This window comes from Aptenodytes patagonicus, chromosome 7 (genome assembly GCF_965638725.1).
Source record: "Aptenodytes patagonicus chromosome 7, bAptPat1.pri.cur, whole genome shotgun sequence".
Taxonomy (NCBI): Eukaryota; Metazoa; Chordata; class Aves; order Sphenisciformes; family Spheniscidae; genus Aptenodytes; species Aptenodytes patagonicus.
The window spans coordinates 20843926-20864737 of NC_134955.1; the positions used below are offsets into that span (position 1 = coordinate 20843926).

General features: G+C 41.4%; 1 protein-coding gene across 2 annotated transcripts in view; it reads right to left on the reverse strand.

Moving 5' to 3' along the window:
- The window catches only part of PHRF1 (PHD and ring finger domains 1), a 36634-nt gene continuing 15822 nt past the window's right edge, over positions 1 to 20812 (reverse strand). The window contains exons 7-18 of one of the 2 annotated variants that reach the window (XM_076344268.1): positions 18364 to 18461; positions 17631 to 17803; positions 13588 to 13717; positions 13093 to 13229; positions 12077 to 12264; positions 11157 to 11276; positions 8994 to 9148; positions 5354 to 8140; positions 4561 to 4637; positions 3619 to 3879; positions 2172 to 2300; positions 1 to 958 (exon numbers count right to left, since the gene is read on the reverse strand). In XM_076344268.1, coding sequence (XP_076200383.1) covers positions 824 to 958; positions 2172 to 2300; positions 3619 to 3879; positions 4561 to 4637; positions 5354 to 8140; positions 8994 to 9148; positions 11157 to 11276; positions 12077 to 12264; positions 13093 to 13229; positions 13588 to 13717; positions 17631 to 17803; positions 18364 to 18461 — 4390 coding nt within the window. In that variant the 3' untranslated portion in view covers positions 1 to 823. Of the gene's footprint in view, positions 959 to 2171; positions 2301 to 3618; positions 3880 to 4485; positions 4638 to 5353; positions 8141 to 8993; positions 9149 to 11156; positions 11277 to 12076; positions 12265 to 13092; positions 13230 to 13587; positions 13718 to 17630; positions 17804 to 18363; positions 18462 to 20812 lie in introns of both variants that reach the window. The other variant, XM_076344267.1, reaches the window with a different exon arrangement.

A 20812-nucleotide genomic window follows, 5' to 3' on the forward strand; every position in this document is an offset into this window, starting at 1 on the left:
TAAAACCATTCAAAATAACTTTATAAATTCTGTCACATTTCTGCTTTGTACATCAGTTCAACTTTATCCCTCCACCTTGTTACTGAAAATTCACAATGCTTGCTTTTTGTTTCATTTTTTCCTGAAAGGCAGACACAAAACCAGCCATCAGTGCATTATTTACAGAAGTGCAACACAGTTTCCCACCCCGAAATTAAACTTTTCACTAACAAGATACTTCCAACAGAACGTAAATAAACACCACGGCTTGAGCAGTGTTTCTGAAGTCAGTTTATAAAGGTTAGCTCATTTCTGCAATCCCCAAATAACAGAGCGAGTAAAGCTTCGCTCACCATCGAACGGGCTAAAAATACAACATTTCAAGTATTAAATCAGAAGTTTCTAAAGACAATCCATATTTCGATAAATAAACACAAGGGAAACAGTATACAGCTCTCAATATACTGTATATGAAAAGTGGTGTCCAGTTTCAAACTTTTAGCAAGACAGATGCACAGCCCAAAAATGTGATCAAAGTAACCCTGAAAACTGTAGCAATCCGGGAGTCTCAAACATTAATCTCTTCTGTGTTTCCCCTCGAATTACTCTGCTGGTCTGAGGCATTTGATTGTTATTTAGTTATTTAGTAGGTAATCAAAAAAAACCCCAAGTTCATTCCCATATGGAAACAATTCAAAAGAAGGTTCCGCAGGTAAGTCCTATTATAATCTTGCTTCTCTGCACTTTATTGAATGAGATGCAACTGCAGATCTATTATTCCCTCTGGCATAGTGTTCGCAGCCAGAATAAGTTCAGTCAAAGTCATGCTGGCTGTGGCTTGCCCTCAGTTTTCCACTTCACGTGTATCTTCACCATCAGATTTCTTATGTTTCCTCATATGTTTGTATTTTTCCACATACGCCTTCACCAGATTAGCTACCTTCATAGGGTTGATCTCTCCACTTTTGCTGTGGCAGATCTACAAGGGATTAGAAAAGGCATTCGGTCAATTAACAGTACTACAGCAGTTCAGGCAGGCGACAGACAAATGATAGAGAAGCCCTAAGCTCCCCTGGGGGACCGATTCCTGCATAGGCCCTCGAGTCTCACAGCAGGATACATAAAGCAGAAAACTCAACAAGGATAAGAGTAATATTTTACTTCAAGCATTCCAGAAATGGCCCAGGGCTTATCTACTGAGCACGAACTGAATGCAGAAGCATCTCTGAAAGCAGAATTATTCATTTTTACTACAGGCTTTTCCGTCCAGCCAGTTTTACACAATACATGGTAACCAAGGAAGTGTTGATTTCCCATTTTTCTGATGATTTTGAGGAAGTGATGCTCAGATTAAAAGAATCTGGCAGTCTTGAGGACCCATTTTGAGCTATGGGAGAAAGAACGGACCCTACAAAGAACTTTATCAGTGTTCAGAGAAGAGTTCACAGTGACTTCAGCAGCAATTGGTGTTGCTCAGCTCTTCTACAAATCACACTTGAGGTTCATATGGGTCACATAGAAAATGTGAAATTGCAGCCATTATCTCAGGAATTTTGATTTATCATGGAATTTCTCAGTGATAGCAAGAATGCAAAGCAGGGAGCAAATACAGTTCTCTGGGGTATCATTTAACTGCCTTGACCACAAGGGCATTACTTGCTCTCACAAGACAACATTTACCTGCTGATCAGGTCTTTTTTAGCTATGATCTGCTCAGCACTAAGATTTGAGACAAAAGTCAACATCAGCCAAATTGCAAGGCCCTCTTGCAAAGTTCAGGGACACCACAGATGCTCAAGGAATTAATGCACAAAGTATTTTCTCACTTTATCAGAAACAGCTTGATGATTCTGGCCAAAGTTCTTAATGAGAGAGATTTGACCATTCTCACCCAAGGCATGTACCATGTAACATTTCAGCTCAGGCAGCTTAGCAATGTTCCGGACCACTGAAAACACAATCTTCTAAAAGGAACAGTCTGACAGCTCTCATCAATGGCACCACTCAGTCCTGCTTAAAGCAACTATTGCTTCACCACAAGACTGCAGAGTATGAGTCAGAGTCCAAAGATCTGCTACTCAGTTACAGCATGTAATTGCTGAAGCTGGCAAGTGCAATCCAAAGTATCGCCACTTATTTAACAGAGGATCCGCACAGCTCCTCCTCTTCACTTCATTTCACTGTCACCTTACCTTTTGCACTGCTTTTCGAAGAATGTTCTTGTACTCCTCCTTTGTAATCTCCCTCTTCTGGTAAAAAGGTTTAATAGCAAGTTTCACTTCTTCCACAGCCCTTTCCTGCACGTGAAGCTTCTTCATGTACTGCACAGCAAAGAGAAGTTCGTTACCTTGTGCTATCTTGGGAATGGTTTCTGAATCTACTTTTCTTAGAAATGCTCTAACAATGAAAATACTCATTTCACAATTTCAACGACCCAAGTAAGAGCTAGCCTCAAAGTGATTTCCTTTACTGTAAATTGCAGTCTTGAAACAAATACCAGTTTGCACTATGAGGAACCCTTGTTTTGTGTAACATTCAGTCTATGTCTTAGAGAATGTGTTTTAAGCAAGTGACTACAATGTCCACTTATTAATTTTGGTCTCCTCCTTCCCTTCCAACAGCTCTGAAGTAAACATACATCCATCAAAAGGCATCAGATTCTAAAAGCAGCAAGTCATAGCTGCGAATATAAAGCTTCAGGTAGCTCTAAAGGCATTCTGAAAATTGCAGAGTTGCCTATAAATTAAGGATTACAGATGACATCAGAACATATTCTATCAAAACAAGTTGATAAAACCTCATAAATGGAGGTTTGGTAGGAAAAGTATCTTACTGTTTTGTTTTGTGGTAGAAAGTAAAATAATTGGCTAAGAAGTTTTTGTTCTTGTGTTAACATCTGCTATGCTTAAAGCAGATGGTCTGTATAGCAAACCCAAAACTCAGCAGCAAGGGACAGGTACTGCAAAAGCTCCAAAGTATTTTACTATGTCTGCATTTTCAGTGCTGATAAGCAGCAAGATACAGTCCTACTTCTCTATAGGACTGTTATAAGAATTGACATTAATTTCAAAGCTGGAAGGGAAAGGACAAAAACAGGTGTTTAGAGAAATTTGGACATCCTGGCTTCTGGAAAGTCCCTTCCAAACATTCGTGCAAGAAAGTTTCAGAACTTTAAGAATGTATTTTAGATGTTTTAATATCTCTGTCTTATTGCGATGAAGCAGTAGAAAGTGGAAATTTTTTACACTGAGGGTGGTGAAACACTGGAACAGGTTGCCCAGAGAGGTGGTGGATGCCCCATCCCTGGAAACATTCCAGGTCAGGTTGGACAGGGCTCTGAGCAACCTGATCTAGTTGAAGATGTCCCTGCCCACAGCAAGGGGGTTGGACTAGATGACCCTTAAAGGTCTCTTCCAACCCAAACTATTCTATGATTCTATAATAGAGTAAATCCCAAAAGAATTCAAAGAAAGGATTGCCTGCCGCTCCTGGGTTAGCATAGTCAGTCACCAAAAACAATAGTGACAACACAGGCTGGGAAAATACAGTACAGAGAAAGTTAAAAAACCCCAAACTTTATTTGAACTTTTAAACAGCTCATTAATGTTATGCATTTGCTAATTGATAGCATTCACTCACTTCCTCGTTTTTCGTTTTATCCACCAGAGGTTTGGGTGCTTTGATCTTTTCTTCTGCGTTTCCAACAGAAGCAGCTTGGATTCCTGGTTCAGATGCAGTAGCCAGGCTGCCTGGCTCCGGAGTCAGGCTCTGTCCTGCCATGCAGCCAAGTGCTGGAAGACTACCCTGCATGATAAACTGAACCGTGGGCTGGCTGACAGGGGCATAGGGAGGAAGGCTTGAGGGCAGAGGTGGCGTCAAAGGTATATTTTGACAGTACACCTGTGAAACAGATATCATTTTGTAAATGATATGCTTGTACTTACAAGAGAGAGCATCAGATCAGGATTTTCAGAGCACCTTTTATCCACTCAAACAGGCAAGTTTTAATTATTTTCTAGTAATTATTAGTAATTATTCAATAATTAGTAATTATTCAAATTACTAGTTTAAATCAGGGAGGCTAACATCCCAGCCCTCAGCTAGGTCTCTGTGCACCAGGAGCTAGCACCAGCCCCACTCACCTTTTAAGTGGTGGACAGCACAGACTGATGGCACAGACCAATGCCACCAGGCCAATTTTTACAGCCTGATCACAATCAGGGAGACGCTCACAGCTTCTCAAACAGCACCCACCTTTCCGCAAGTTACTGCTGAAAACAGAAGCTGCATGTATAGAGCAGAATTAAAAGAAAATGTGCTTCTTCAACTGTAAGGACCACCTGAGAGATTAAATGATTAGAGGATTGCTGAGGTGTATGGGCTATATGAAATGTACCACACGCAGAGGAAGGCGAACTCTGCCATGAGAGGAGGGTGTTGCACAACGAGGGCACAGATGAGGTGAGATGCCTTCCATGACACTTGGGTGCCAGCATAGAAACCAACCTGAGAGGAATCTAGATCAGGAAACATAGGCTCAGGAATCATATAATTGGTTGGAGGAGGCTCATTTAACTGCACCTGATTTAACGTTTGGTTCAAGTCCTCTGCTTTCCAGGCCCCTTCTTTTGCTCGCTGAAGTTTGTAAAATGGCATCCCTAGGTTCCCCAAGAGAAGGAAAAGAAAACACTTAAGAACAAAATAAACCTAATGAGTCAAAGATTCAAAGCCAATTATATTTAAAAAAGAAAAAAATAAAAAGGATCTAACAACAAAGCTAGATATAAAAGGATTTTGTTTAGCAGTCATCGACATTTTAAAGCTTCTGGTAATAGAGGACTTAACATCCCCTCGAGCAATTGCTTTTTACTGGGTTTCCATGAGAGTAACCAACGAGAACCACACAAGCAACTGTGTCAACACACATAGCACAGGGTCCCAAGCCAAACTGTTTCTAGCAGCTTTGGCTTAGCAGAGCTCACAAGAGCGAGCTACAGTGATTTGTCACGCTCCTTGGTTCCAAGAAGCATTTATAAATCCTGAAGGCAAAACAACCATTCTAGTTAACTGCAGAAAGGGTGGAACACAGGCTGCCAGTTCAGAAATTGGGTTGCAATACGTGCTTCACGGCCAAACAAGCTGCCAGTGGCTAGCTGAGCTGTGCTGACAGCATGTCCTCTCTGATTCATTAACACAACTCACCTCACAATTTCAACAAGTGCAAAATGCCAGCTCTCAGGATTGAAAACCACAGGATCACGCCAGCTCAGATGACAAAGCCGTTACACTACAACCAGGTTTAGCCAGGCACCGAAACCCTAAGCCTTACACAGCCTGCTTCAACTGCTGTTTGTTTTCCAAAAGAGAGACTTACTTGGAGCTTTTCCGGCAGACAATGTGCCACTTTCTTCCTCTTGAAGATTCCAGGTTACTCTTTTCACTGGTGCTTTTGATTTCAACGCAGGACCCTGAGGTACCATGTCCAGTTCAGGCTTACTGAAGTTACCAATTTTCTCATTTGACACAAGGCACTCATCTTTAACCTCCTTCACACAATCTATTATTTTGCTTTTGGATGAGCTTTGAATTGGTGCAGCCTCAGACGGAGCGTGCATGATAACTTCCTTCTTTGGGGGTGGTTCCATCAGAGAGGGACATAATGAAGTATTTTCTATTTTAACTGTAATCTCAAGGTTTGTATTGCTACAGCTACCAAGCACTGCTGGATCACTGCTACTCATTAATTCTGTTTCAGCAAAAGAATCCACATTGCCAATTGGAACACAAGTGTTTGTGATCTCTGGCACAGGGAATGCAGTTTCACTGGTCACTTCCTGACAGATGGGCTCTACCTTTATAGTTTCTTGGGCCCCTCTCAGTTGAACCGGGGTCTCAGACTGTATTTCCTCAAGTTTGACATTTGGTTGGATGGTTATGGAAAGCTCTTCTAGTACTAGCTCCTCCTTTGGCTCTTGTTTGAAGGAATGGGGTTGCTCCAGACACCTGGACACATTTTCAACTGGAGGCTTTTGATCCTTTTCTGGTGGAGGAGGAAGCGAGGTCTCCTTTGATCTGTGTTTTCTTTCTTTGGAACGTGATCTCGATTGTGGTCTTTTTTCCTTTGATTTGCTGCTCTTGTGCTCCCGCGATCGAGATGCAGACCGAGACCGAGACCTCCACTTTCTCCTCTCCCGAGACCTGGATCTCGATCTCTTTCTGTCCCTTGACCTCAAGCTACTATCTTTATCATACCTCTCATAGCTTTTGTCTCTCCTGTGTTTCCGCCTTTTAGTCCTCTCAATGCTATTCGACCGGGAACGTTCCCTCCATCTTGATCGAGACCGTCTTTTCTTTTTCCTATTTTCATAAAACTCAGAAGTACTTCCAGGACTACCTGAACGTGACCTAGATTTCCTTCTCTCCCTAGACCAAGAAATTTTTGCCTTTTTATCCTTGGTTTTATCCTTCGTTTTCTTTTTTTTAGATCGTTCATGACTGCTAGAACGGTCAGTAGAAGACCTCCTGCTCTTGGGTTTCAGTGTGTGTGTTTTGCTATACTCTTCTCCACCTGACCAAGAGGTAGATCTGGAGCTTCGGTCCCTTGAGTGTGCTCTATCCCTAGACCCTGATCGGGATCTCTTACGCTCTTTGACAAGTGCCTTTTTCCTTTTCATCTTCTTCTTGCTTCGGGAGCTGGAGTTTGAACAGGATCTGGAACACGATCGCCTCTCTGCTTGTTCTACCTTTTGGACTTTCTGCTGCCCATCATTCTTTGAGGGACTATCTGGTTCTAGTTTCACATTAATATTAGGTCTAATCAATTCTTCAGCATTAAAGAACACATTAGGGCCCTCTCTGCTTTCCTCCTTTAAATACTCTGCATTAGAAATTTGCTTAACAGCAGATGAAGTGCAAGGACTGCTTAGAAAGTCTTCCTCATCCATATTGTCTCGTTCCTCTGTATCAGAGATCTGTTCTACAATCCTGCTTTCTACTGTCACGTCATCATGAGACTCTGTGTTACTAGACGGTATGTCAGAGTCAGCCCCAGATCCAAATATATTTTCTACCACATAAGGGGTGAAACGACGGACTGTTTGAAATGTTTGAACTTTTGGATTTTCAATGGAAATAGTCCTGGTAATATTAGTTAGCGGGATCCCTGAGCCAAGCCTTTCAGGACTGCTGCTTGCTGAACTTGAGTCCGATCCTGTTGGCTCAAAGGGATCATATATTTCACTTTTGACCTGCTTTTTCTTAACTGAGAAAAGAGGTGAAGGACTCTCTTTCTGTTGCACTTTGTCATCCACAGGGCGGAAGGTGTTACAAAATCCTGGGTTAGACAGTCTGCTGGGATGCCCTGCGTTTCCAGGAATATTGATTTTAAAACTCTCGAAAGAGCTTGGGCCTTTGCTCCTCGAAGTGCCCAGTAGCGATGAACTGCTATACACGCCTGTATTGGTAGAAAAAGACACCCCGCTTGTACGCGTTTGTTGCTGAGATTCCTTGGCATTTGACTTCTGACTTTCCACCTTGCTACCCTTTCCCGGCTGATTAGTGCTCTCTCTGCCAGTCAGCTGGGTTATACAGGAGCTGGGGATGTCACAGCTTTGGCTTCCTGTGGGTTCTGGCTCCACCTGCTTGCTGCTGGTTTCCTTTTTAATCTTTGGTATCCTGGGAAGCTCAAAGATGTCAATTCTCTTGGGAGGTGGTTTTAATGGCTGCCTCACAGTTACAGCTTTTGAGCCCAAATTCAGGTTATAGCTCAGGGGCTTTGAAGATGAGTCAGTGGGTGCAAAGTTTTTAGAGTTTCCATTAAATCTGGGCATTTCATCTAACTTAGAGCCATGCCTGCTCAGAGTAGCTATATTCTGAGGCTGAACAGACCTGGGTGCCACTGAATATTCTGATTTTACAGTTGCCTTTTCTGACATAGTCTGTGCAAGGTTTGCTGCAGGCTCAATCCTGCTCAGTGAGGGTAAAGGCAATGAAAACAAGCTTGAGGAAGAGGGTCTGGTGCGAGTACTCAGCCCCGAGGAAACTGAAGGTCCAGCAATGGAGCTGCTTGCTGTGGTCCCTGAGTGCACTGTACTTGTTTGGGTGTTACGTCCTGAACCATCATCCATTCTTGAGTCATTCGCTGATTTTCTATGAAGTGGAGCTATGGCATACAAGCAAACAATTAAGCTTTTCAGTACGTATCTGGACATTTTCCCCCAACATTAAAAGAAGTACTGAGCTAATTATTTTAAGTTCCACTTTGGTTTGCAGACATACAGTAATAAGGCAGTCCAATAGTTCTTTTGGTCAGATGCTCAAGGTTTAGTGCCAGACAACTGCATCTTTGAAGTAAACACTAATGTTTAGGAAATAAATTATTCTGTTCTGTAGATATCACCAGATTCATGTTTATTATCCTGTAATCACTGATTGATAAAAATGACTATAACAGAGGATGTTATAGGTACTTATTTTAAGAATAAAGCTCTAAGTTTCAATTTTAAGAGATTCTTTCCAAATAATACCATGCCAAGGGAAGACACAGCTGAAGATGCTAGCATGTATTCTAGAGCTCTACTTTTGCAAAGAAACTTCTTGACAAGGTCCTCATCACTGCTCTTCAAACCGAAGTACAGTTCACAGGCATGGCAGCAATGCATGACAAATGCCAGAAGAATTGGGTACTAAGCTATCTCTGCTCTATCCAGTCCTCCATTTTTTATAACAAAGCATGAGACTACAGTGCAGTACTTTTGAAAGAAGAAAACTACCTATTAAAACCAAAATCCTCCAGTAACGCCTCAGGTCTGCAATTAAAACAGAGACAAGTAACACTATTTCAGAGCATATGTAAGAATCTTATTAGACGGATTACTGCTGGCAACTACTGAATCTATCCTACATATTCAAATGCTCAGTAAGAATATCCCTATGTTTGAAGCTATGCAGCCTGTAGGACCAGGGCATGGATGAAACAAAGAGACTAATTGCACTATGAAGTGTCAAACCCTTACCTGCCTTCTTTGCCGTCAGTGAACCATCTCTGTTGATGACCACATCTGAACTACTCATCATGAGAAAGCTCTGTCCAGACAGGATACTTCCCAACAGATCAGGCACAGGGGCAGCTTCTGCTTCTTGATCAGGACTCAAGGCAGGTACACTGCTTCTGCATGTTTCAGAGGGGTTATATTTCCTTTACTCTTACAGCACTTGTTCTATACACACACATTACATCAAAAAGAAACCAAAATCAAGGGCATAAACAGAGGTCAGCCAGGGAAGTTCACTTGTAGTTTTGGCTTCACTAGAGTCATTCAGGCCCCATCTCCCTCTGACAAAGAGAAGGAGAAGCTTTTACTGACTTTCCACAGGAACACCACAGGATAGGAAAGCATGTAATCATACCAGAGACCTTTGGTAAGCAAATGCTTTTAATCTTATTTAAGAGTGGTGCTCACTGTGTTGTGTATCAAGATTAACTTTCCAGTGCATTTAAGATGCATTTTTGAAATGTAAACCATTGTTCAGCACTTCAGAGATATTTCCATTCCAGCTGCCTCTCTTCCCCACACCAAATCACGATCAGAAATGTATTCCTCAGGCCTACACCGCTATCTAAAAAAATTGATGCAGCTTGAACCAGTGTTTAGCACCAGTCAGAATACACATAGGTGCCTACTGGTAGGGTAGCTAAGAGCATGGCATAGGAGGAATTACACTGAAAAACAGCAGCAATGCTCCCACACATGGGACAACACAAACACTCCCCTTTATGCATTACTCCATCTTATGAAAATGGTTTAACTGTAAGTTCTCTGTTCTTGAAATATGGACTGAAAAGGTTTGAGTGGTTTTGGTGTTGGGGTGTGGCTTTTTTGTTTTTCTTTCTTTGTTTTTGTGTTGGTGGGATTTTGGGGTTTGTTTTGTTTGGTTTTTTTTAAAAAAAACTTCAAAAGGGACCAATAGACCCAGCTCTTTGAGGGAGCTACGTTTCATTTCTGTATGACAACAAAGCAAGCTTTCCAAACATAATGCACACCAAAAACCTGTAATAACATACAACAGAAAGACAAAATGGAAAGGCTAAAAGAATTGTCTGCCCAGGCCAGACCAGGAAACTCACTGTAGTCCAGGCAAGTCAAGCCTGGAAGAAGAGCTGAATTTCAGCTAATCAGTTCCACCTTCTAAACAATGCTACTCAAATAACTCAGAGAACATGGAAAGCTTCTTGAAAGGTTTCCTTCAGGATTGAGATGGGAAAGGTAGAGAAATATTCCAAGTTATCATAGAAATATACTATCTTAATCCTGAGAAACCAACCTTTGCCATAAGTCAGATGCATTAGAGGACAGCCATGTAAACCTCTCACACCTTTAATCATTTAAGCTGAGCTCCCTCCATTTCTTCTAGTCTTCAGCTCCCTCAGCTCTGCAGTTTTCTGTGACTTGGCTGGTACCTGCCTCAGTCATTTTCCCCATCCCTTTTCTTCTAGTCATGCTCCTGCTCCCTGTGTCCTACCCCTCTGCACTGCGTCCTACACCCCAGTCCTGAAAACTCACTGTGGCTGCCAGCGGGAGGCACCCAGCAATGCTCCCTGGCCCTGGTGGGCACAGGGGCACGCAATTTGCACACACACAGACATCTGTCAGACAGCAAAGCAACTGTTAAATTGCAGGATCAAACGAAGAGTTTTCTCTCAATTTTCTGAGCTCCAACAAATGGCAGAGGAATGGGGTGAGGTGGGTACATCCCTCATCTCCTCCTCTGGATGTACAATTAAATTCCCCAGTCCCCTCAAATAAGCAAGCAGTTTTTTAAGGATTAATGAGACTGGGATTTAAAACATACTAATGGAGTTACTAAATGATCCCGAAACAGAAAGCAAGAAGAGCCAGATTAGGGTGGAAATACCAATTTGAAATTTCAGTGCAATAGTTAGAGCTATTGTGAAAGAATAAGTGTGTGTCCTTCAACATAAAAAAAGAATTCTTGCATAAAATGCTGTGGTTATTTACCTACACATGTGCAGGCATGCGCACGCACGCACACACACTCTCTTTCAAAATACTTGGGTAAGAAAAGAGTTAAACCAGGATGATCACCCAGTTTGCTCTTTTGTTAGGGTCATTAGACAATTAAGAAAAATATAATAAAATAACTTGATGGATTTTTACCTGGGAAGTCCCACAGAAATAGGTCTAGCTACAGGACGGTGAGACCTCAGTGCTGACTGGGAGAGAACTCTCCTTTTGGCACTCACTGGTGAATCTGGATTTGCTGGAACCTCTTCGTTACTGTGGGTAAAACACACACACACGAACCCTGAAATTGTCTAAATGTTTTTCATGTCAAATAGATGAAGTAGATAACACTGTTAGGACAGATATGGTTAGAGAGCATCATTCGTTTTATTATGATACATTAAAAAAGATTTGTGTAATATACTTATTTTCTGTGGCTACGCAAATAGAACAGTGTAACTCAAGTCAGCAGAGATTCAAATGTAGATTTTTATTTTTAAAATATTAAATGGGTCATTTCCTTTTATGAAAGGATCAAAAATTCAGTGGAAAATTAAATTTCACCAACAATATTTCAGATGCCCCCTCCCCAAAATCCAAAGCTTAAGAGTGACACAAACTATGGCATAGTAAGATTCCTCTGGAATTTGAAGTGTCTGGAAAAGTGAAGACGGAAAAAGGAGAAACATGGAAGATTCCACAGGTCCATTTAATTCTATGTGAAGTCACTGTTTATTGTATACCAAATACGCTAGCTATCTTCACTTAAAATAAATAAATAGATTAGGATCCGACTCCTTCAGATTCTAGCCTTTAAATAATGCCACAGCTCTTATTAAAGGTTTTCACAAGGCTTATTATTTCAGCAAACCTCTTTAAAGAAGGCTGATTCTTTAAGAGCTCAGCAACTCGGCCAAGAAGGAAAGAAAGAACAGGCCAATATGTTATTATGAGCTGTGTATCCAAAGCTGTCTTCAGATGCGAGATCTACACTCTGCAAAAAGTCACATGTACAAACAACCCGACACTTGCGAAATTATCAGGTCCCTGATCACAATCCAGAGATATCTTACCTTTCATAAGGATCCAACTCATATGGATCTCCAAACACAGACAGAGAAGCTGCACCAATATCTGCTCTCATCAGACCAAGTGAGGGCTCTGTTGGTTTGTACATTGAAGGAAGCAAGGCCCCACGCACAGGTTTACCAAGACCAAGAGTTCTTGCAATACGGGAGCGAGCAGTAACCTCATTTTTCAACTGCACAGATAAAGAGATTGTGTTATTTGTATGTTAGGGCAGGTACGCGCCCTGGGTTTAAAGCCCCAAATTCTTCACTTAGGCTAAGTATAGACATCAGGTTACTACCGTCAGTAGCAGAAGTGGTGTGCATTTATTATGTATATTTATTTTATAGCATTTATTAAACTTTTAACTGTGGCCTATATGTCACTGCATACAGAGACTGCAGGTATCAGATTGAAGTGACCAGATAAGTTTCTAAAAATCTTTAATGTCATTCAAAATTGTCAATTGCTTATTAAAGGCTGGAGGGACAGTTCTGGCTGTAGGATGTAAACTCTAGTTAAGGTAGCTGAGGACAAAAGTCAAGCCGGTGCAGAGTGTTCAGTATAGTTCACATGAGAACACTATCCGCAACTGAAAGGGATTCTGAGAGCCCTTACGGCTGATTAACTGGGTTTGCAACAACACAGACACAAACATCCATAGCCTATTAAAAAGAGTAGGTGGTGGCAATTTTAACTGAGCTTGCATCAGTACCAAGTAAACACTACAGCTGAATGGCAAGGCATAACGGAAAGCCTGCAGGACATGCTTTACAGTGTGATCTCTGCAGTGCAGGTAACAGGATTTGTCAGCAAACCCAGCAGGCCTGCCTGGAAGTTGCAATTTGTTTCCATGTACAGCATCTTTCTGGAGTACACTGGACACATCCTGCACATACTCCCACCAGAAAAAAGTTATTTGCTATCATTGTAAGACAGCACTTTTTCCATTGAATCCCACGTTACAGTGCTTTTACAGATGGCTGAAAAATGGCAGATACTGACACTGGCAGAAACTCACATGTGATCTTACTCTCATCTTTTTCCCCCTTTTCTTTATCAGACGCTTGCGTCTCTTCAGCTGTGTCCCTGAACTCTTCTTCCCAGCAGAAGATTTTGTCTGAGTTCTTTTTTTGCCTCCTACTTTCTTCCTCCTACCTGATGGGACAAAAGACAACCAAGTATCGGGCTAAGTGCTGGCAGTGCATTTTATGCTGTACTCCCTTTTTCATTCCCCCATGGCACACAAAGCAGCTCAAAGAGACCTACAGTGTGCTGCAACAGTATAAAACAGCAGAGCAGAAAAAGTAAAATCATTAGGATTTATTTAAAAGCAACCTTCAAGACACTTCTGGGCAGAGGCAGTATGGGGAAAGAAGAAAATGCACGTGGTATACTTCTGTAGCTGCACAGGTGTGGCAGCATACAGATGATCTAGAGTATTTTGTATGATTCAGGCTTATCTTCCCAAAGCTTTTATTCTTGCAGGTGGAAACCACGGAAGGTGTCCCCTTACCTGTTTTTCGTTTCTGCCTAGTAGGAGCCCCCGGTGTAAGAGGACGTTGGTAGATGGCTGTGTTTAGGCCTGCTACAACTGCCTCAATTGTTTCATCCAGAAGAGAGGACATGAGGTACCTTGGCACGTGCTGCATGGGGGATTAGAAGTTACACGATACAGGCATCTAAAGGTCAGCAACAAGTTAGTTATAAAAGCATTTTATGAAGAATGGATTTGAGATTTGAATGAGAAGCACTCATGTCACCAAGCTGCCAGTTAAGCAATTACGTCACCTTTCTCACCTACTGACTGTCATATTAAGGAGAACATGACCTTGCTCTTCAGCCTCCCTCAGTATTACAAGTCATGGCTAGCCTAACTCTGACTCTTTAAATGAGAACAATTCCCGAGATTGACATTTCCTTAATGAAAAAGTTCACTTAAGAACTTTTCCAAATCCACCTAACTGACTGCTGGCTCATGCAGCAAAGCGCGATGAGCAAAGACTAAAAGCCAACACAGTACAGGTCTCCTGTCTTACACTCCTCATTCTTTAGGTCAGATTTACCTAATGCTGTGAAACATGTCCAGAGGCAACATTTCAAACACACACCCCAGGTAACTCACTGAAATGGCAGGTGAGAGTCCTCCTCCAGAGCATCACTTCATTGCGATAAGCAGGGGCTGCTCCTACAAGGTTCAAATTCCTCTTCCTCTCTATACTCAAGGGTCAACCACATTTAAACAAACACATTTGAAGCATATGGATTCTGAACCACCAGCCTCAGAATGTGAACTCAAAGCCTCCTTCCTGAGCAAACATAGCACAGGTTTGTTCCTTCCTTCGGTTGAAAAGACATTAAGAGCAGGCTTCTTTCAACAGCTATGTTAAGTTTGCCATGCCCACACCAACTGTGTTCCTAAAATGTCATAGAATCATAGAATGGTTTGGGTTGGAAGGGACCTTTAAAGATCATATAGTCCAACCCCCCTGCCATGGGCAGGGACATCTTCCCTACCCCCTTCTCCTTTCTTCAAGCAACTACAATGCATCAAGAATTAATAAAGTTTCATATGAGTGTAGTAGATGCAAAAACGCCTCTGATGTTACAGATTATTCACTGTCCTTACTTTCTACCAAAGCATATGCATCAGATCCTTGTACATTTACGAAATGTGTATGTGGCACGAACACTAGAGGAGAATGGCTTTACAGTATCTTGCAGTGGCAAAGAAGCTTCAAACTGCAAAATGTTTGAAGATAGAATATGCCAACAGAAATATATACTTCAATTCATCTTACTATGGAAGTAATTTCACCAGGCTTCTCTGTTAGTATCACTAATGCATACGCCAAACTATTTTACTGAGCTATTTTTATTAGAATGCCATTGTTTTAAGTATCGTGGGTGCCAATAAATACTACATAAGGTTCTCTGATTTGGAGGAGAACAGGATGGAGTAAAGAAAGCCCTGAACATTAGCCTAAACATATTTATTTTTCTAGAAGGACCTAAAGCAGTGCATCTAGTTAACCACCACTAGTTTAGGCACCCACAGAACAACAGATGAATTACAAAACAAACTGCTTCCCTGAATACTAAAGCTTTCCAAGGATCTGGAATCAGCATCTCTCTATGCTTTGAGGACAAGAGCTTACACACTCCTTAACCAGAGGAATTAAGCTTCAGTCAACTCAAGGTACGAGATAGAATAAGATGTACTTTTATTCAGCGACAAAGGGAGTAAGTAATAGTGCCTTTCTAGGTATAGTTTGTAATAATCTCCGCAGATTGAGAGGTGGAGCTAGGAATGGCTTCTTGAATGGGAAGTATTGGGCTCCCAGGCTTACACTACTATGCAACAGTAAAGTCCCCAGGCACCTCCTCTCTCATCTGCAGGAGACAGCTACACGCTATTGCTAAAACAACAGGTAGGGAAAGAAAGAAAAGCACTAGCAGTTACTTTGCACAGCCTTCCACCTCAAACAATACTCTTCTACAGTTATTTTTTTCAACATATAGCCCTGACAACTCAGATGTAATTTCTTAACAACAATGCATCAAATTGTTCATCAAGTTTTTCTATTTTATTAATTCTTCTAAAGTTGAAATTAAAAGGCCTGGGTTTGGAGACAGGGGGGTTGGCAGTGAAATAAGATGACCTCCACCATGGAGAACATTAATTTAAGGACTGCTGAAACAGTCTGGGAAGTCCTTAAATCAAGGGAAAAAAGCATGATAAAAAACTTAAGGCGAGCTAGATCTTCGTTCATGACACCTATTTCAAACTGTACTTACTGCTGTAATTCAGATCATTTGAGATGTGCTACAAATTTCTCTCCTCCCACTTACAATGATTTTGAAGAGAAATTCAACAGGTAAATTCCGGGGAGCTAATTAACAGTAGACTGTTCTTCCCAACCAGCAGGAAGGTAAGATAATGGAAAACCTCCACTTTTCCCCCCAGATTTTGGCATTTTGTTTTGCTTCCCTTAAGCCTGTCCTTATTTACCTTTATTTCTTCTGCCTGAAGTTACAGAACATAGAAGTGTAGCTCATGAAGTTGAGGCACTTCACAATCTCAAGTGCATTTCCTTTTTCTTTCTTGCCTGACCTTTACAACTGGATTACAAGGGCAAGCTTAATCTGCCAGACCTCCTACTGCCAGCTCAGTCTTTTCCCAGTCTACACTTCACACTCCAAGGACAGCCTTTATAGTGGACCCAACCTGAAGTCCACGGCCAACAGACCAACTTGAAGAAATACTTAGTTTTATCCACTCTTCCCTTCTCCCTCTTTTCTACATTTTCCTATCTTTGGAAAAAAACTGGCTTAATACAATCAAAACCAAAATGGCTGACAATAGTCAGATGAAACCAAGTTTATTTTCATAGAATCATGGAGTAATTCAGGTTGGACAGGATCTCGGGGTGTCCCTTAGAAGGGTCTGACCTTTCTTTCACTGGTCAACACTGAATTCAATCCAGGTTGGTTAGGCCTTTCTTCAGGCAGGTGCTGAAAGCCACCAAAGATAGAGATTTCAAAAACTGTCCAAGCAACCTATTCCCATGGTTGACCATGCCCAACAATTTTTACCATGTCAAGTCAGATCCTCCTCTTCCTTTCTAAAGTTGTAGGATTTCACATTGTTTCTACCAAATTCAACAGCAGCATTAATGAAGAACCAATTAACGTATCACTAGTCCCATGGAGGTTATTTACAGGCTCTGCTACCACACTAAGTCACCATATGCTCCTGTGCAATTTAAGGCTTTTTATATTTATGCAAGTGACAGGTAGAGTGCTTTCGCTAAAGCCAGAGGGCAAAGCAGGCAGGAGATCCCCAAGTTTGAAAGTTCTCAGTTTGCAGCGTACTAATTATTACCTAAAGGATGGTTAATTATCCCAGCCAACAGAAACATCCAGAAACATCTCTGCTGCAGTCATCTTCAGTAAACAGTTCAATGAGTAAAGGATTTGAGGGATACTTTCTTGCATAGATTCTCTGGTACCTGTTAGTGTGGTTGAACTCACAGTGCCACATCATCGAGGACACTAGCATCTGGGTTTTTTCAGTAAGAGGCTGATTTTCACAAACATAGAAATCTTAAAAATACTAAATTTTTCTCTTCAATTTGGCTGAAGGTGGTCAACAGGTTCTACCGCTATCAGAAAGGGGGTAGGAGGACAAACAAGCAAATACACAAGTGTCAAATAAATATGCCCTGTCTCCGCAAAAAAGCATGCTAAAAGGCAGAAGTGGTGCACAAACTGTGCATTAACAGTCACTGGGAATAAAAATACAATTTTGCTCACAGCTGAGGTGACAAAAATGCAGATTAAGAAAGGAAGCTACTGCAGATTTCAAAACAGAGAGTCTTGGTCATGTGCTGCACTCAATTTGCACATGTTCTACATCTGAATTTAAAAGAACTGCACAACTACTAACCATTGTGCTATGGACAGTCAACACAGACAACTGAGCTACTTAAGGGGGGACTTATTTCAACTCTTCCAGAAGGTTCTTCTAGAGGCTCATTAGCAAATGCTCCTAAATACCTGAATTTGTTGCGCTGTTGTTATCCGGTTTCTGTTCACTGTTGCCCTAACTCGTTCGCTCTGCCGAGTTCTGGCTATAGCTCGGGTTCGGACATGAGGGCGTAGCCTACTGGTGGTAGGAATAACATCAGCCATGAGGGCAGCAACCTCTTCTTCACTGACATGATCTGTATCTTGAAAGAAAAGATGCCCAGGTCACTTGTCTTTCTACAGGTGAAAGCCTTTCAAGAATTTTGGACAAAAAAAAAAAAAAAAAAAAAAAATCAGTATTCCCTTTCTTAAACCTATCACCTCCAAAGGCAGACGTTATCCTCTCAAAAGGAAATGAGCACAGACACCACTGCTTCAGACTGTTACACAGAAAGATGATTTTCTAGGTAACAGAAATTGCTGCTACCTTGGCAATCTGAGGTCAGGATACTAATAAAATCTTTCCAATGTAATACAATGCAATTGCACTAAGGTGCCGGGCTTGCCTCAGGAAGGTAAAAGAATGCTTATAAGAAGCAGTTCCACAGGTAGTAACTGCAGATGAAAATCTTAATAAACAAGATCCTCTTATCAGTCGAGAGTTCAAGTCAACTCTTTAGGTTCAAGATAGAATGCCTATCAAAACAATTATTTAAAACAGATAAAACCAGGGGTTAAATATCTCTTCAAAACAGCACATGCTTCACATCATCTAAGTCAGGAGAAAAATATTTACTTTGAATGGATACCACGAAACCCTTACCTGCAGCAGCACTGACACCCATGGGGGCACAGGCTGGACAGAACCATTCATCTACAGGGACTTCACTCAGAGGTGGATTAAGGCATTCCATGTGATACCTTAAGAAAAGGAAAAAAAGAAAAAAAAATTCAAACAATGTGCTCCTTACCAAGGGAAGAGAGCCTTTTACCTCTATCCACATGCTACATAAGGTGGACACATTTTCTTAAGCTTGAAACTACGGTCTACACATCTACTTCTACCGAACTCCAGAGAAACAATGCTACCTGATAGTTATATAAGGGTCTTCAATTCCAGATGATATTTTGATCACTTTAGGCTCAAAAAAGCTCAGAAAAGTGAGCGTTTTTCCCTTGCTGTGTGGTGTATTGCTTGTCATTTGAACCCAAGCTGCAAGAAATGTGCAGATGCAAAACTGATGGTGTCAAAGAGAAAGGAGAGAAGTATTGTGGTGCTGGGGAGACAGGCAATCAGGAAACAACATCAGTTTCCTGCAAACCAACATAGTATTAACGTTACTGGTACTTATGAACATTTTATTTTGCATGACTAGACACAGGTCAACTGTAATGCCTTGTTACGTTGAATAAACGCATTGCATCCCACATATACCTGGCATGATTAAGACAACTGGTGATAAGGATTTCTGTGTAACTGCACAAGCTAGGTTGCAGAGCATTGGTCAGTCACTGACTTCATACAGCTGCTTGCAGGACTGGAGACTAACCACACTGACTTCCAAATAACATCCAACTGAGAACTGTGCTCGTCCTTATCAAAGCTCAAAGGGAAAGAAGAGAGCGTGATACTCCCTTAGGTAGGCCTTTCGAAATGTTCTCTACCCAACAGGCTGAGCAGCTAGACCAAACAAACAGTCTCACCAACCACTTACAGAGAAGCTACCCAGGAAAGCCTTTCAACATTACCCAACTTGGGTTCTGTAATCTGTTCAATTCCATTTTCAGCAATTAAAACCCAGCCAAAGCGACATGTGTTAGTAGCACAGATTTTTTTGAAGCAACTCGTGTTCAAGTTACACTCCTAAAAAGAATTAAAACAGATTTCCCAAGTAAATGAGATACTTCCCATGAAAACCAAGTGCTTAGACCAACTTCCCTAGGCAAAGGACACGGGGAGACCACAGCCTTCAAGTCAGAGTTTCAGCTTCAAATTAGCAGTATTCCTATGACCAACTTTGTTCTTTTTCTAAAAGGGGAAACCCTATTGTTACTCCTGATGTACAGTGTTTAACTCTGAAATAAGTAAAGGAAAAAGAGTGAAGCTCTGTTTCACCTTCCCATGCCAAAATTCACTGCCTGATAACATATCTCAGTGCCTGGCCACAGAGTAAGAAAAGGGAAGGAACATCCATCTGATGCTCTAATTGCATTTTATAGCAATACAAAAAAAACCCACAGAGAGACTACAGCTGTTAATCTACCTTCCACCCACCACCCCAACTTCAGACTGTGTCTTTCAAACCTCTTGCCAACCACTTTGTGATAAACTCAATTTGCAGCTAAACTGTCAAAACTGCCAATATTATGTTTATACTAAAATATATTACTTGTCAATACAAAATGGAATATCATGTCCTTCTTGCATGAAAGGGTACACCTTAGCAAATGAGATTTGACACTCTTTCACAGACTTAAGAAGATGAAGTTGAAAAATTATGTTTGCAACAAATCATTACTTTAAAATTAGAGTAGCAAAGTATTTTCCTTCTCTGGGAGAATTCATTCTCCAACTGCCAGCTACCAGGAATGAGATCATTTCCCCAAAGTAGTATTCTCATACGTAACATTGTTAGCTTCAGGCCAAAGTCCTAACAAAAGTACTTGTAGCAAGAATTTCATTATATACTTTTCAACTTATCTCTGGGAGTTCTGAAGTCACGTTATGACCCACTTGACAAGCAAAGACTTTCACCCCTAAAACTTTGGACACTGGAGAACCTATTGCAACAGCTATCTAGGGTCCCCTGGATAGGGAAAGAACCTCACCACACAGAAAATCATCATAACAAAACTTGATGCCAGATCTTATAGAACGATAAGGTGATACTTGTTTTAGAAAAAAAACCCCAAAACCTCGAAGTAAATTGATTTTACTCACACTCACTCTCTCAGGTTCATTTACCTGCTGCCTGGCGCAGCAAGTATGTCTCCTCTGTGATTACCCCACCTTCCCAGGTGCCCTTGCGTAATAGGTATGAGGCTGTGCGAGTGGAACTGAACAATAACGAGGATGATGGTTCATCTAGCTTGGAGGTGTCGCCAAGGTTAAGTCAGCCTACACCCTGTGTCAAAACTGCTTCCATAAAGAAAAAAGATGGGTCATTGTCATAGGAGACTCCCTTCTGAAGGGAACAGAAGGCCCAATATGCAGACCGGACCTACTTCTTAGGGAAGTCTGCTGCCTCCCTGGGACCCGGGTTAAAGATGTG